The sequence below is a fragment of the Perissodus microlepis genome, chromosome 20, assembly GCF_051167445.1.
Source record: "Perissodus microlepis isolate ML-2025 ecotype Zambia chromosome 20, ASM5116744v1, whole genome shotgun sequence".
NCBI classification, from domain to species: domain Eukaryota; kingdom Metazoa; phylum Chordata; class Actinopteri; order Cichliformes; family Cichlidae; genus Perissodus; species Perissodus microlepis.
Genome location: NC_140480.1, coordinates 1,860,603 through 1,877,014, shown reverse-complemented (window position 1 = coordinate 1,877,014; position 16,412 = coordinate 1,860,603). Strand labels below are relative to the sequence as shown.

The 16,412-nt window shown below is 40.4% G+C and overlaps 3 protein-coding genes across 5 annotated transcripts; 1 reads left to right on the top strand and 2 right to left on the bottom strand.

Moving 5' to 3' along the window:
• Nucleotides 1-819: 819 nt before the first annotated feature.
• On the bottom strand, nt 820-4,931 carry cbx5 (chromobox homolog 5 (HP1 alpha homolog, Drosophila)). The gene is made up of 5 exons (XM_084916926.1): nt 4,797-4,931; nt 4,085-4,261; nt 3,507-3,732; nt 3,193-3,293; nt 820-2,602 (listed from the first exon to the last, which is right to left on the bottom strand). The coding sequence occupies exons 2-5, from the start codon at nt 4,213-4,215 to the stop codon at nt 2,461-2,463; spliced, it is 600 nt and encodes a 199-aa protein (XP_084773052.1). The 5' UTR covers nt 4,216-4,261; nt 4,797-4,931; the 3' UTR covers nt 820-2,460.
• Nucleotides 4,932-5,492: 561 nt separating this feature from the next.
• Nucleotides 5,493-9,162, top strand: hnrnpa1b (heterogeneous nuclear ribonucleoprotein A1b). 2 transcript variants are annotated; one of them, XR_014798886.1, is made up of 11 exons: nt 5,493-5,624; nt 6,150-6,266; nt 6,382-6,528; nt 6,613-6,823; nt 6,911-7,063; nt 7,148-7,201; nt 7,287-7,403; nt 7,487-7,618; nt 7,703-7,770; nt 8,894-8,960; nt 9,058-9,162. XR_014798886.1 is itself a non-coding variant. In XM_084916925.1 (10 exons), exons 1-9 carry the CDS (start codon nt 5,610-5,612, stop codon nt 7,756-7,758), a joined length of 1,002 nt encoding a protein of 333 aa, XP_084773051.1. In that variant the 5' UTR covers nt 5,493-5,609; the 3' UTR covers nt 7,759-7,770; nt 7,938-8,247. The 2 variants fall into 2 exon arrangements, 1 of the variants encoding a protein (XP_084773051.1); XM_084916925.1 differs by lacking the exons at nt 8,894-8,960; nt 9,058-9,162 and adding an exon at nt 7,938-8,247.
• On the bottom strand, nt 8,615-14,531 carry nfe2 (nuclear factor, erythroid 2). 2 transcript variants are annotated; one of them, XM_084916923.1, is made up of 4 exons: nt 14,040-14,531; nt 12,286-12,364; nt 12,029-12,166; nt 8,615-10,598 (listed from the first exon to the last, which is right to left on the bottom strand). In XM_084916923.1, the coding sequence occupies exons 2-4, from the start codon at nt 12,331-12,333 to the stop codon at nt 9,318-9,320; spliced, it is 1,467 nt and encodes a 488-aa protein (XP_084773049.1). In that variant the 5' UTR covers nt 12,334-12,364; nt 14,040-14,531; the 3' UTR covers nt 8,615-9,317. The 2 variants fall into 2 exon arrangements, with proteins under 2 accessions (XP_084773049.1, XP_084773050.1); XM_084916924.1 differs by lacking the exon at nt 14,040-14,531 and adding an exon at nt 12,454-13,974.
• Nucleotides 14,532-16,412: the final 1,881 nt, after the last annotated feature.

Below are 16,412 nucleotides of genomic sequence, written 5' to 3'. Positions count from 1 at the left end.
TGCTTAGAGTCTGGTTTTAGCATAGCTTCAACTCCCTGCTTGTGTTTTTCTTTGAGTTTCAAGTAGAAGAAAAAAAACCCCACATATTGCAGCGATGCATATTTGTTTTTATGGCTGCATCATGAAATTGAAGTGGATTGCTTCAGTGGCCTAAGGGTTTAAGGCACCAACCATGAATGAGCCATAATAACTGAAGTTTCTATCTAACCTTTATTGTGTGCTGTCTTTCTTGAACATTAATATGAGCACCAAAACAAAAATGACTAATTGAATTGGATTTTTGTTTTATGTGTTGTGAGCCACTTTAGATATAAAGTATCTTAATTTAACAGATGTTTTAATCAGCTCTATGAGTTGAGGAGATATGGATGGCTTCAGCAGAAATGGTAAACACACTGTGAATCCCTGGACCTCAAAAAGCTGCATAAAAATCCATAAACACCTATTTATGACTTGTTCATGTGAGCAACTTTAAGAGTTTGAACTGTGAATGACTTGCATAAAAATACCTTTACTTTTGGATTGCTATTGATTAACAGCACCATCTGCTGGGGAAGAGCAGCCATTGCTCTTTAAACCTTTAACAGATAAAAAGTCGTTTCACTTTGAGAAAGGAAAAAAGCCCCAGTAATGATACCCATCATATGTTATCCGGCCAAGATGGTGATTTTCCCTCAGGTAGGAAACTTCCTGATATTAAGTTACAGTTTGCCTCCATAACAGTTCTTATGAATTATGTTCAATAAATTTCTAGTATTATTTTCTGACTTAAATGCTTTGTGAATGAAATATTCAGTCTAAAATAAAACCGACAGCAACTTTAACACTGAAAATGTTTATTAAAGGGTGCTACTGTACACATACTCACAACATTTCATTCACACAAGAAATAGTCTACATTTTAAAAATTCTGCATTGGCAAAAAAAAAATAAAAATAAAAAATAAAAAAAAATAAAAATTCAGGAACCGAATACTTGTCATTAAAGGAATCGACACCAGAAGGATCATCTAAGTTAATATCAAGGGACATAATTTGTGTATGGTACATATGAAAAGGGGAGAGGTGCACAGCCTTCATTCACAATGCCAATTAAAGCTAAAAGCATTGATAAAAAAAAATTAAAATTAAATAAAACAGATTTTATTCGGTAGACACGAAACATTTGGTCCCAAGAGTCCACGCTGGAGCACAACAGATCAAACTGCAAAGCTGACATCCATCTAGTGTATAAAAGCTTGGAGGTGCTTTTCAGGTCCCAGAAAAGAAAGAAAAAAAATGTAAGTAAAATAAAATAAATCTTAAGCTAAGAACAAATAGAGTCAACACAAGAGAACCCAGGATGTGACCAATTCAGTTCAAAGCTTGCTTTAATGTTGGAAATTATGGCAATGTCAATAACCATTTAACATAAAAATCAAAAGATGACTAACAACAACTATTAAAACCACAGGGTTGTCATAGGGATTGGTCACACATTCAAGGTTTACATCTTTTGGCCACAAGGTGGCAGACCCTAATGACAGGCACGAACCCTGGCTTCATTTCACTTGGATACATAGAAGATTGTCAGACTTGAACACACAAAAAACCCCAAAACAAACAAACAAACAAAAAAAACAAACAAACAAAAAACACCACGCTTATTTAAAAGGGAAAAAAAAATGTGCATAATTGGTTTTACTGTCCTTTGGGTTAGCTGTTGATGTGGTAATGTATATTTGTATAGACCGGTATATTTGAACGTGAAAATAAAACTTTGTTATTACAAAAAAAAAACAAAAAAACCCACACACAAGACAAAAAAAACAACCCACCACTACATTATGAATTACATTATGAAAAAACTGAGTAAATCCATCCTGGCAGGCTTTACAGCAAGACAAATGAGAAACCTATGATATCGAAGTTTTTCCTTTTGAAAGGAAGCGATTATGCAGTCAGGAAAGTGCTGCGGCTGCTTCCTGACTTTAAAAAATAAAAAATGTTTCCATCCTTGTGGTGTCAGCTGGGTTCTTAAAAAGAAGAGGTACACCGTTTATAGCGAATTAAAAGTTGTGAACCCACAATGGAACACACTCTGGGTTAACACAGCCTGTACCAACTCTGATTTTCACCACTAACATAATCGTATCCTGTAAGCACTAAAACAATGTGTTAAAAAAATTATTTTTTTTTGAAGAAAGTAAAGAATACAAAGACTGAATAGTATAAACTCTCCCCAGTAGCATATCACCCATGTCAACTACAGCTTCTCCTCCTGAATGATGGATCCTTTTTAGTAGTCTGGGCCCGTGTGCTCCAATGAGGCTTGGATGGAGATAACACAGTGTCCAAAATTTGTGTGTGTCATTGCTGGACATGGTAAAAATTGAAGGTTGGGAGTTTAGGATGTGAAAAATGTCTGACTCAAGGTTGTCCCTGCAGTGAAGAGGTCCCGTTTCCTCCTGAGGCGATACACTCACGCACTGACTGCATCCTTCTCCTTCTTGTCACTGTCTTCATGCCAGGTGAGACGTTCCTCATAGAAGGCTATGACAATCTGTGGGCACTTATGATTGGCCTCCTTTGCGAGCACGAGATCAGCCTCATCAGAGTCTTTCCTGGAAAGAGAAAGTTTAAAATTACCGCTTGGGTTTGTGTCTTTGCACAACCAAGATATAATATCTCCATTTTCAAAACACTTGCAACATGCAAATTTTGTCCAACCAGTTAAAATGTAGCATAAAATTTCACACATTACATTAATTACATGGAGTGCATTTAAATTCCATCTGCTGCAAGTGATTATTAAAATGATAACTTACAAGAAATTAAAAGAAAAAGAAATTTGAACTGTACAGCTTTCTGTGATAAATTAAACTACTATTAAACTACTACAACTATTATCTGACATTAACCCTTAAACAGGGCTTGACCAAGGATGAGCAACAATGTACTACCCTTATCCCTCAAGATAATATGCAATTACATACCATAGGCCAGCTAAGCTATAAATGCTGCTAAAGACAATTTACAAATAGAAATATCAGAGTGTAAGAAGAATTATGTCAGTACAGCCTGCATACAGCAGAAGAACTGCCTGCATCTGAATGGTTGTGCATGTAAGAAGATTTCTAACATTAGGTGCATTTATTGATCGATTTCACACAAAAACTAAAGGCAAAATGAAATCAAGACTTTCAGAACCTACCACTTCATAAGAAACATGAGGTCTCCACACGAGTCTGTTGCTCCAATGATCTTCTCCGGCTCAAGTCCTCTCTCAAAGCCGCGTGCGACTAGAATGTCATCCTGAAAGACCCCGAACAAAATAACTTTAGAAATCTGGATTTTGTATTAAACTCTTGAATTTACACCAGCTGTCTTTAAATGTAAACAGTCTCAGTTTCCACACACCTTAGATAAATGTGTTGTGCTACCTTAATGTCAAGTGAAAAAGGAAGCCAAATGCAGCACATTTCAAGTTCTAGACATCCTGCTTCTGCAGCCAAAAATAGTTCTTACCTCTTTTTTCTTCTTGGGCTTACTTCCACCTTCCTCGTCATCATCCGAGCTCCTCTTCTTTGAACTGCTGGAATCTTTGGAGCGTCCAGAGGCGGCCGTGTTTGATTTGCTGGCCCCACTGCTGGGTGTGGAGGTCCCGCCACTGCTTTTCTTGTAGGTCTTCATGAATTCTGAAATAAGCTCAGGGCAATCCAAATTTTTCTCTGGTTCCCATGTGTTGTGCTTGCTGAGAAAGAGCACAGAACAGAAAAATCAGTGCAGCCTTAATGCACCAGTTTGGATTGGAAACTGCAAGATATGCTTAAAAATTTGAGATCTTGCAATGTTTAAAACAGTATAATCTAATGTTCCTTTCATGGTCATTACTGTGCTTTAGATGACAGCATCTGTGTCTAAGAGAGCTGTTCTGTTGTGCACTGGGTGCATCTTGGACCCGAGTGTTAGAATAGCAATCTCCAATAACCTACCTACTCCAAAATGTGACCAACTGTTTACAACATTTAATTTTAATAGAGATTCAAAAGATTTTTGACTATGGAGGCTAGGACCGTTGTTAGTACATTTATTTAATTACTTACTCCGAGTATCCCTTCCACTTTAGGAAGAACTCAACCCTTCCTTTCACCACCCTCCTGTCCAGCACTTTTTCCACAACATATTCTTCCTCATCAGAGGATGAAGACTCTTCTCCGCGAGACTTTTTGCCCATGGTAAAGTTTGGTGCTTAACACAACGCGGTTGCAGGTGACACTTCCCTGTTTAGAAAGAACGGAAAAGCTCGCGTTAAAGATATTTGAGTTTTGATCGCTCTCCCACTAGCTCTAGTTAATAAAAAACGCACCCATTTTTAAAAAGAATAATGGCTACACAGCCACATCACTCCAATCGCAAAGCAGCTACAAATTACAGATCGGTAACACTTTAACATTAGCTAATTAGCCACAGCTAGCAAGACTGTTATCATATTTCAACGAGAGGCTTAATATCGTCATCGTTTGTTTAATTGCAACATGCAACGTTAAAAAGACCAACTAAACAGTGCAGCTAAATATCCAGATCGCAATCTACTCGCTAAATCGGTGAAAGGTCGGTCACTGTTACTACAAAAACGTACAAATAGCAAGGACGACGGCTACTAGCTGAATGGCGCTAGCAGCAAAGCAAATGAAAACTTGCTACAGCAGGTAGCCTGCAAGCAACCGCTAAATCGAGCTAAACAACTATGCTATCAAACCATGCGCCCATATCTACAGCGGCATGAAACTCGATATTGTAAAAATAGTGTCTTACTCTTCTGGAGGTCCCAACCGTCGATCTGTACCCGTCAAACCCTGTCTTTGTGGAGGAGCGGCGAGGCCAACCTTTCAGCTACTTTAGCAGCTAGCACAACACACACACACATACACACAAAGGTGCCGTGCGCAAAAAAGCGCGCGTTAAAGCGCACAATAACTGACCCGCCCCTCAGTCAGCTGATGATCTTCATATAAAGTGGTTGAATGTGCTTCTATCGTGTTTTTAAGTTTATTCTGTAACAATTTGGAATTTTTTTTATCTTAATACGTGTGCACTCTGTATAGAAAATATTTTTCTTTCATAAGAAGGTGTGTATGTTAATGTGGGAGGTAGGGCTATTGCTGTACAAGGCTGCTGTGCTTCCGCCCACAAATCAAAAAGGGAATCATTTACGGTTCGTATGATGTTTAATCTAAAAAAACTGACCATCTTCCTTGTGTTTTCCAGGAACATAACTTAGCGAGCTGTGCCCACTGTATGCTTACTGACTTAAAGGCGTTATACACGACAGACTCGATACCTTCTTGAAATTTTCATTTTCACATACAACAACCGTAATCCATTTTTTCATTGTCGTCATTGCACACCAGGTGATTGGATGTTGGTAATGATTGATTCTATATGGCCCAATGAAAATTGAATCACTGCGGACGACAAACTGCAGCGGGAATAGCTGCCCAATTGCCGTGCGACAGGGGCGGTACCGTTGCTATTTATTGTACTGTTGAATAGCAGGCTACGTTCGTCTGACGCAGATCTCGGCTCTTCGCAAGTTACACAACACGTCTTCAAGGCTAAATCTGCAACATGTCGAGAGAGAGTGTGAGTACTGGGCTCGGGACTGCTGCTCTGTTATTGCATGCGTTGTTTTGTGTTAGGGAAGGTAGGAAATATGAAGTTGCTGCATGCTTTTGCTTCGTAGTACAGTCTCCGGTTTGGGTCGTAGCTGTATGGAAACGCCGCCATTTTATAGCAGCCAGGCCTCGTGGCCTTTTGTTCCTGCGGATGAGCTGCAGTGGAAATTTAAGACTTTGAATCAACATTTACGATGGAAAATCAAGCTTAAATGCAACACGCATTTAAATCACGGCCTAATCTGACATATAACTACTTATAATATTTGCCCTATTCGCTGGTCTTTCAGCGGCTTTGCTAACGTTAATGGCGGCGGTGTGTCCCTCCTCCACACGCCCTGAATTTAAATAAGGGGAGCAGGGAAGGATGTATGTAGACGGTGAACAGCATTAATTAATACTACTATCACATTAAAGTTATGGTGGCATTACATTAAAGCCGACATTGGAGAAGCTAATCAGATGTTATTGCATTGCTTTGTCTATTGTATAGGTCCCACGTGAGCCGGAGCAGCTCCGCAAGCTGTTCATCGGAGGCTTGAGCTTCGAGACTACAGACGAAAGCCTGCGTGCTCATTTTGAGCAATGGGGGACTCTTACAGACTGCGTGGTAAGTCGGGTTTCATTAAAGATGTAGTCTTGTTTGAGTGGTCATGATTCTGCAAGAATGTAGAGCATGTTGGTTACTCTATGTATGAGCTAATCCAAAAGCATTTTTCTTTCAGGTCATGAGGGACCCCAACAGCAAGAGATCCAGGGGTTTTGGCTTTGTAACATATTCATCAGTGCAGGAAGTTGATGCTGCCATGTCAGCCCGTCCCCATAAGGTCGATGGAAGAGTGGTAGAACCGAAACGAGCTGTTTCCAGGGAGGTGTGTAACAACTGGATGAGGTGCAATTGTTCTTGCATTCAAAAGGCGCATAGTGATTACAATAACAAATGTCTTTGATTCCAGGACTCAAACCGACCAGGAGCCCACATAACTGTGAAAAAGATCTTTGTTGGAGGCATCAAAGAAGACACAGAGGAGTCACACCTGAGGGATTATTTCCAGCAGTTTGGCAAAATAGAGGTCATTGATATCATGACTGACCGCAACACTGGGAAGAAGAGGGGCTTTGCCTTTGTTACGTTTGATGACCACGATTCAGTTGATCGGATTGTCAGTAAGTGCAGAAGTTGACTTTTTTCCCAGACTGTTTTGTCAGACTTTTGATTGTTGGCTAGCTTGTTTACAAAAATTCTTTCCACAGTCCAGAAATACCACACTATCAACTCTCACAACTGTGAGGTGAGGAAGGCCCTCACAAAGCAGGAAATGCAGAGTGCAGGAATGGGTATGGGAATGAGAGGAGGTCGCAACACTGGTGGCAGGCCCTACGATTACGACCGGGGCTTCAATCAAGGTACGGCTTATTTTGTTGATAGTTGTTGATAGTGGAGTGATTGTTATACTGTGCGATAGCAAACCTTATGATTATCTTATTTAGGTGGCAGGGGGCGATATGGAGATGGTCCTTACAACTGCAATGGGGGTGATGGTGGTGAGCATGGTTTTGTCGTGTCTTCCTATTTTCTTTGCTTTTCTTAAGTTCCACAGTATATTTTAAGGCTGTCTTATATTTTTAGGCTATGGAGGCGGACCTGGTGGTCCTGGTGGCTATAATGGAGGTAACCGTGGTTACAATCAGGGCTACAACCAGGGTGGTGGATATGGAGGAAACGGTTATGACAGCAATGGTTATGGTAAGATAATGCCATTACACTGCCTTTTACTAGAATTGTAACTTGCTTGAGGTTGACCAGTCCTACAAACTCTGTAATCACAGGCAATTGTGGTGGTGGTGGAGGCGGCGGTGGCGGCAATAACTACAACAACATGGGCCACTACGACCCCCAGGCCTCTAACTTTGGCCCCATGAAGGGCAACTTTGGTGGTGGTGGCGGCGGCAGGAACTTTGGTATGAGTTCCCAGACTTCACAAGTAGATGCTTTTATGTATGCTGACCTCTTGTTTAGATTTTGACTTTGTTTTTTACTTCCAGGTGGATACGGAGGCTCAAACAACAGCGGCTATGGTGGACGTCCAGGACGATTTTAAAATGACAAAGTGGTAAGAGCTTGAGAGCATGCCTTAAGAGTCTCTTTTTTAATGTAAAACAACAGCTTGTGGTGAGCAGGGAATCATTGAGTGCAGATAACCTTTAAACAAATTCACTCTGGATGTCAGGTCACAAAGTCAGTGCACAGTTAACAATGTTGTTCCATATTGTTCAACAGGACTGAGTACTTAGGAGAGGAGAGCAAGGAGAGGAGAGCAAGCGAAGTGACAGGGCAACTGCAGGTTTACCTCCTAAATCTGCTCAGCCTATGAGTTGTGGCAGGTTACAGCTGCTGCAAGAAGAGATGTACAGTAGATAAATCATGGAGGGCCTTCATTTAAACATTTTGTCTTATGTTTTTCTTTTTTCGTCAATTGTGTTAATGGAAAGCAAGCATTCCAATGAGGTTTTGTGTAGATCTTTAAGTCTGGTTTTTATTTGTAACTGCATCAAATCAAGCTGAAATAAACACCTTTCAGTTTTTTTAACAGTCTCGTTAGCCTTTTCAGTGGTTTTGGGAAAGGGAGGGTTTACTATTAGGTGAAAATGGGTTGAGCCATATACATCACAAGGTGGCCGGGGAAAGTCAATATCAGTGTCTCCTACATGCTGGCTCAGGTCAATGCATATGCAATACTGGTTAAAGGGCGGGCAAAGAAATGGTGCGCAAATGCCATCATCAGAAAGAGCCCATCACTTTGGTACAAGCTCTGCCCTGATTTCTGCAAAGATCACCTGGAGAATGCTAGCTTACATGCAAAGTCTATGAGGCTAGCCATGGAAGCAAGCTGAGGGAGAGAAGTAGCAAAACCATCGCCAGGATCATTGAAGCAGGGGAGAGTGAGAACAGAGGCCTGAGTCTAGCAGGCAGCAGCTACCAAAAGGCTTAAGTGCTGTTTGTAGGTAAGACCAGACTTCTCAACTACTGATGGTATATCTTGCATTTTGTCATGTAGCTGGTAGTGAGATATGTAGCCCAGTAATAATTTAATCAAGTTTTATGACCATTCTACTATTTGACTTAATTTGGCCTCCAATTGTGCATTGAGGCCCAAACATATTGCATGCTATGAAATGAGCAAATATTTTGTATTTTTGGGGTATTGTTTTACTTATAGTATTTCTATTTTGTAGGTAGGTAGGGTAACGAGACATGGACCCCAAAACCTGGCCTCATTTCTGTGACAATGGTTTTTGCCAGGTACTAACCATTACTACTTCTAGACACATCTATTTTTTTTCTTTATTTTTTTTTAATAATACATTTGACATAATGTGGTTTTCTCTTCTCCCCACAGGTTGGCTGAAAATTCATGCTGGTGCTCAAAATATTTTAAGAAGGCTGCTGTGCAGTTTTTATTTTTTTAAACTTCTTTTTAATAAAGTGTTTGTATAAAAACAAATCTCTGGTTTCATTCATTAAAAGAACATGAACAGTGTCCATTAATACATTTATCTGAAGCTTAACCTCATTCTTATGACAACTTCCTGTATGACTCGGTCAAAGTCGGTACAATCGGGTCGAATGTTCTCCAGAGTAAGGAAACTACCCAATTCTTCAGCATGGCTCTCTCTTCTGCATTGTGTGAGGTACCAGATAAATTTTACCATCCGGTGTCTGCTGTAAAGAATATTCATCTATAGAGTATGGTTGTCCATCTTCATCTCGTAAATGAGAAAATACTTGGGTGTAAAGATCTGTAAGACGACATTTAACGAATGCCAAACTGCGCTGGAACTCGAGCCGTTCTTGTGCCAGGTGTTCCCTTTGGGCCTGGAGCTGATTCAGTTCTCTTTCAAGGTGAATTATGCTTTCGAGCTTCCTCTTCCTGCAGTTCTGAGCTGCGACCTTGTTCTTCCCCCTTCGTCTAATATCCCTGACCAGTGCTAGTTGAGCATCTGTCAGAGTATACTGTGTCAGGAGCTCATTGAAGTCATCGACAGGTAGATTGATAATCTTATCCATGGGGAAGGGGATCTTCAAAGCTAAGGCCCGCCGCTCATCTCTGCTCAGGGGAGGGGTAGAGATGCTTCCTTGGGGTTTTATGTACATGTTAAGGTGCGAGCTTCCTCTGCTGGACATTGCAGAATCATTGTATAGGTCACTCAAGGCTGCAGCCGAACCCTGGTATTTCATTGATCGAGGAGTTAGAGTACTCGGCTGTGGCTGAGATAAAATGGGTTGGGCTGAAAAATAAGATGGATGTGCACCTGAGTGTAAATATGAGTGAGTATGATTCTGATAATCCGCTGAGTAATGGAGGTGGGATCTTCTTGTGTGCTCAGTCATGCTGTCTGGTTCGCCATCACTATATGCCATTCCTATGTCTACGCTTTGGTAACCTGGTGCGCCACCAACAGGATTATCTGGAGAGGCCAAAGGTGGACTGGAACCCAGTGACAGACCAGAGTCGGACTCCAGGTCATCACCGGAGCGAGTGTGTGCATTTTGTCCATGTACAGTCCACTGCATGTGCCCACGTAGTCCCTGAGTGAGACACGCATTGGTTCTCCTGTGCCCTTGATTGACACCTGACATATTTGTTTGCTCCCTAAGGGGCACAAAAGATTGCTGTGGGTGAGAGGAGATCGGGAGTATTCTCTGATTGAGCTGAGGTTCAGAGTTTCCATACATTGTTTCTGTGGAGGTGCCTAGACGATGACAGGTAGGCACCTCTTCGGAATAAAATCCATTGTAAGCCTCAGCGGTTCTCAGCTCACAAGCAGCAGGGGGCTCCGAGTGGGGCTGAGCCATCCCATACTCTCCCACAGAAGCCATGGGCTCCATGGTTTGGTACTGTGTTGTCTCATAGGAGTTTTCAGTAGGGACTTCGAACTCCTGTAAGAGAAACACCCACTCATGACTGACAGGTTCAAAGATATGTCACACTCACAACAGTGAAATGACTAAAACCAATTAAATTTAAATAAGACCCCATGAGATAATCATTGTCTGTTTTTTTAAAGTTTATCTGGTTTGCTATACAAGAAAGTTTGCCCCCACTTCAACCTACCACCCATAGAATATGAAGGGCTCTTAAAGATGTGATCAGGTTCCACCTGGAAACAGAACGGCTATTGTGCAGTACAGGCGGCCACTAGCAATACACAGCATGCCCCCTTTCACAATCCTCCTATCCTGCCATCACTCAAATAGACCATTGTTGCTCATCTCACCTGGATGTATATTAGTTTTTCAACAAGTGTCACATGAAATTTGTTCAAACAAAGATATTCTGTCATCTATGAATCACATTACTCCTACTTTCAACTAGACACAGAGAATAACGTCCGTGTGTTACAATGAGAAAAGACGCACACTTGTTCCTGTAGTGAGAGGGTTATTATTTATTTTCTTAACCCACTGAGTTGCAGTGGAATCCTTATATTGCTTGCTATGCCACTGACTACAACACAGCCTCAACAAAATATATTTTCCTCCCTCGAGCTAAACAGCTGGCAGAGGATTTTTTTCATTGAAGCAGCACTTTCTCCAAATATACCTTTGGCGACTGTGGCCAAAGAGCTCAATTTGAATTGATCTTTCCACAGCACTTGTTTTAAGAACAACTCTGGCTTTTCCAGATGTTGCTCTGTACATTATAGACACTGAGTTGAGACATTGTGATGAGGTTGCAGGTAATGCTTCCTTCCTGATGACTCTGCAAAGGCCCTGTTTCAAACACTGTATAGTGTAATGCTGCACCACCACTCCTGCAACAGCTAAGCTTGCACCCTCTTCAGAGTCATACGGGAATTTTGTACTCAATAGAAGAGGCGTTCTAGCAGAAAGTTTTCACTTTCTTTTTTATTGCTCTACCTTTCACAGCTACTGTAAATCCCTAAACACAGCTGTGGGCTTGACTTCCTCTGACATCTTTGTAGCTATCTGCTTGTAGACACTTAATAGCCCATACTGTTAAAGGTTACAGCTTGAGTTTGTATCAGCTACAGCTTAACAAATAAGTGAACCTGACTGTTCAGCTATTTTGGTCTTTTCTTGAGTTCAGATATCTCATCAGGTTCTTTTCACTTTAAACAACCAATTAATAAGAGAAGATAATCGAAGCAAAATAATGTGAGAGTTTCTGTTATATCATGTTCTCATTTATTTATTTATTTAGTGACTGATTTATTAAAATTAAACCCGAAACTCCATGATAATGTAACATAAAGAGTTGTGATGATGAAATCTACATCCGCAATGGGTAAAGTAAAATTTAGCATTGTTTTTTGCAGTGCTCCCAGTGTATTTGGTGCTATAGTTACCTGCAGCTCTGTGATGGCCATCAACTCCTGCCAAGCCACATCCATCTCTGTGTCTTGAGGAGCTCCATGAGATCTCACTCCAGGGAAATTAGTTGGCATGGGCACTCCCCCACACAACTTGCCTGATGTGGCTGCTACCTTTTAGAAAAAGAAGAATTTCTGATTTGCTATGTGGATTTAAAAAAAATTATATTTATATGGACGTATCTATTTTACATGTTGAGGTTTGTGTTTTCATGCCTTGTAGACAGACCTACCTCACAGGTTCTCCTCAGAGGGAGAACATAGTTGGCTGTGGAACACATTCAGGAGACGCTTTTGTTGCAAAAATTCAACCTGGCAGAGAAAGACAAGAGCATGTCATGAAAAAAATATTACACTGAAAAAGAAGGAAATTCAGAAAAAATCACCAACAACGCATTTACTCCATTGACTCGTGTGTACAGGTGAACCGTTTAGTCACACCACTCCTTCAAACACAAATTCCTGATGAGTCTTTAGCACATTACACAAATGTGCTAAACAGATGACTGTTGGGGTGTTGTAAAGGTTCTGTTGGGCTACATAAAAGGGTTCAGTTCAGTTGAGATGACTCCTCCCATCAGCTGTCTCAGGGTGCAGCTATGCCTACTGCTGATAAGACAATCTGCGGGAAAACAGCGTGCTCTATAAGAGTAACGGGGGCCTGGTGGCAGCTTTGGAAATGTTGGTGCAGGGCTAACATGTTTCCAGTAATGGTTCTCTCAACTCTTTTAATTAGGATAGACAGCATTGTGGTCATTTTTTATGTTTCATAGCTGTTTGCTCAGTCATTCAAAACCCAGTTAGGGTTCTGAATGGGACATCACTTCTGTTAGACCACTATAGTCTCTATCTGTTGACTGAGACTTTTTATATAACAATCTTTATCTGTGCTGACCCTGTTAAAAACACAAATACTGAAATTATAGTGGGAATATTCCTTGACATTGTGGTTGATGACTTAAGGCTTTTTTTGTGGGCGAAAATTATGATCATCATCTTATTTCATCCATGCGGTTGAAAGGTCATTTTTATGAATAAAAATAAGTATTTTTGAGCAAGCAGCAGTTTTTTCATCAATTAAAGAATGACACGAGATCCATTTGTCATCCTCAAATCCTTATAGAAAGTGGTCAGGAAATTTATACTACTAATTAAAATTAAATAATTTAAAATGAAAAAAGTTAGGCTGTGTCTGAGGTACCGCAGATCACAGTTTATTTCTTTTAGATATAGCCTTCGAAGGATCTGCAATTCCCTGCATTAAATAATTTTACTTAGATAGTCCAAATGTGATATAATCTCATAGTTTTCTTCATCTGCTGGACTTTTCTTCATTTTCCATTTTTTATTTGAATGAAACATCTAATACAATGTTTCTGACCTTCAAAATCAAACCACATGCATTTAACATGCAAAAAAAAAAAAATGTTTGGAGAGTCTGAGTAAGTCTGTTTGCAATTGCGTAAATGTCCTGCAACATGGAATTATAAGTATCGTATTCTGTCCTCTGTTGGTGGTGAGTTGCTCAAGGCTCCTTCATGTACAGAAGGAGTTTAAATTCAAGATTAAGAACTAAATGAAAAGCAAAAATATTATCTAAAATGTCAAAAACATAAAATCTAATAGTCAAAGGAGCTTGCAAAGAAAAGCGTCTGGACTTCTTTAAGTTACCCAGGACTTCTTTAAGTTACTTTTCTTTGCAAGCTCCTTTGACTACGATGACCTGGATGACTGAGAACCTTCACAGACATAAAATCTAATAAAAAAAATCCCCTTTATTTTACTGTAAATGTATTCTTTATTGCTTCAATGAATGTTAGTTTTACCATTAACTCAATACTCTCATAGCATTTTTTATGTTAGGCTTTTTATAAATCGCAGAAAATATAAGTAGGAAAATTACAGCCTCCAAACATCGCTATTAAAAAGCTTTAAAAAAGCAAAGTCTAAAAAATCAACAAAAGATAGAAGATATGAATGAACTTACCTGAGCAACATTCTCTGCGACTTCAGCTGGTGATGAGTTTAAAAAAATCAGATGTGAAGAACAATCCTGGAATTAAAGGCAAGAAAAGTACTGAGTGCTGCTGTCGCGGTGTTACTCACTTTTAACAGATCACAAGAACTAAAACACATGAGGCCTCCCGCTCTATCTCTTATTCAACTGTGAGTCTCTCTTTCTGTTCAGCTACACATACAGCCACCGGCATAAATGGGATGGCTCAGTGCAGACAAACGCAATCTTCCTGTAAAGCACCCACACCACAATTTTTTGCACTCTTGTATCCTTAATAGCACACTTGCACCCCAACCTCCAAATTTCCCTTTTGCCCACATGACAAACCACAAACCAACAGTCTGGCACATAACACGGCAATCATTCTGTCAGTCCACAGTGAAGTAGGTAGATGTTTACAAATATATATCTAAACAATGTAAGCAATTCTGATTCTAATTGTGTAATGACAATACACATAAAAGGATCCGATTAAACAACTAAATGTGAGAGAAAAACTAGCCGTATGATTATCTCTGTCCCGGCCAAACCGTACAAGAACAATGTCCCTTCAAATCCTCCCAAAGGAAAGGTATGAGGAGTGTGATGTGGAGCACCTGGAGTCAGAGCCGGCATTGCAGTGAGGGCCCTGTTAAAGCAGGGGTGGGCTTGAAGGCAGGATTGAGACTTAGTTTAGCAGAGATGGAATGCACACCCTCCAACAGGTAAGAAAGACTACATTGTTCCTCTATCTGGCAGAGCAACCGCCAAGGGAGAGAGAGGAGCCGGGGGAGAATGGAGGGGAGCGTGTCTTACATAGCAAGTGACCATTACAATCCTTAACAAAAAATCCCCTCATTGCCCTGATCTGCAGCGCTGTGAACAGTGAATTCACAAAGGCTGTGTGTTATAGAGAAACTGCCCCATTGTGCAAAACTTTTCACACAATTCCCGATGATAGAGATGCATATTTATCGTGTTGTAGAGTAATTCATATTTATTGTGTTGTAGTGTGTGTACAGCACTGGCAGCCTCACAGTGACAATGATGATTTTGGAACCAATCTGGGCCATATTAAATATTTGGCATCTTTCTTCCTCTGTTGCAGACCCCTTGCCGCGTACATTGTGTACAACACAATGGTTAGATTCATTCGTTCATCGATGGCACCAAATCACTTGAAGCTGTTATTTCAGCTTCTGTGTCAGATGCATATGTTAATACTTTGTATAGGATTCAAGTATTTGTTAAAGCAAGCAGAAGTAAACACATGCTTGGAGAACTGCTCGCAGAATTTCTCAGAAATGTGAATCTGAAAACCGATGTCACAGTCATTTCTTTCCTCGAACTGTAGTCGCTGAATTAACTTGTTAAACAGAAAGCGGGAAAACACACACAGACACGCATGCACGCACACACACACACACACACACACACACGCACGTCTATCTATCATCGTACTAAACATTTTAAATGAAAATGAAAATTTTACACATCTGCACAAACATCCAGAGAAAAGTTGTAAATGTGATGATAACTACGTTTGAGTTAATTAATGTAACATTAAATATACACTGATGGGCTACAGTTACAAATTTTATTCAGCTGTACATTCACAAGCTTTGGGAACGTGGATGGTTTTGTATGGCCCAATATAATATCACATCCCACTGAGACATAAATCACAGTGTTTTCTCATTGTTCTAAGATGGAAAAACTAGGTGGCTGACTAAGTCAAGAAAGGTGAATGTCTACCAGGAATCAAAGAAGGGACTTCCCAACCCAAGTTCCTAGCACCCAGCCCCTGACTCAACCACTGCCACAGCATGCCAAAGAGCACCCTGTTATTACTGCAACCACAGTGGTTTTGAATCTGGACACAGTTCCCAGGTCAACGCCCACATTCCCTGTTTGTGTTTGTTTGCTTCAATTAGTCTTTGACATCTCTGCTTTCCAGCTTGCCTGAACCTTTCATGGCTGTCAGAGTTTACTTATTGTGTAGCTCAGTTCTCCAAACAACTGTGCTTAAAAAACAGGCCAGAGGTGCTGGCTGGGAACTGCCCACAGTTGAGTCGCTCAGGCTTAGATTTGCTTCATGTGCGTTACGTTTTGTATTGACGCTAATCTGAAATGATTTGTCTGCTGTTCTTTCCGTGGTCGTTAAAATGTTCATTAAAAATTAAGGAATTGTGGTATCTTTGGTTTTGTTGTAGTATTCAGAAAGCTTTAGCAAACATGAGTGGGAAAAACCGCCTCATGACCAAAAAAAAAAAAAAAAAAATGGATGTGTGCAATGGGTTGTGGTATCAAAAGGGGAATATTTTTGGAGTCAGCTTCTGGGAAGGGAAAAAAATAGAGAGGGCA

Coding starts and splice junctions, on each gene's coding strand:
- nfe2 (XM_084916923.1), bottom strand. CDS start 12,333: ATGTGTTCCACAGCCAACTATGTTCTCCCTCTGAGGAGAACCTGTGAG. Junction 12,167..12,285: donor CTCTGAGGAGAACCTGTGAG/GTAGGTCTGTCT, acceptor TTTTTCTAAAAG/GTAGCAGCCACATCAGGCAA. Junction 10,599..12,028: donor TGGCCATCACAGAGCTGCAG/GTAACTATAGCA, acceptor TTTCTCTTACAG/GAGTTCGAAGTCCCTACTGA.
- hnrnpa1b (XM_084916925.1), top strand. Junction 6,529..6,612: donor AACGAGCTGTTTCCAGGGAG/GTGTGTAACAAC, acceptor CTTTGATTCCAG/GACTCAAACCGACCAGGAGC. Junction 6,824..6,910: donor TTCAGTTGATCGGATTGTCA/GTAAGTGCAGAA, acceptor TTCTTTCCACAG/TCCAGAAATACCACACTATC.
- cbx5 (XM_084916926.1), bottom strand. CDS start 4,215: ATGGGCAAAAAGTCTCGCGGAGAAGAGTCTTCATCCTCTGATGAGGAA. Junction 3,733..4,084: donor AAGTGGAAGGGATACTCGGA/GTAAGTAATTAA, acceptor GCTCTTTCTCAG/CAAGCACAACACATGGGAAC. Junction 3,294..3,506: donor AGCCCAAGAAGAAAAAAGAG/GTAAGAACTATT, acceptor GGGGTCTTTCAG/GATGACATTCTAGTCGCACG.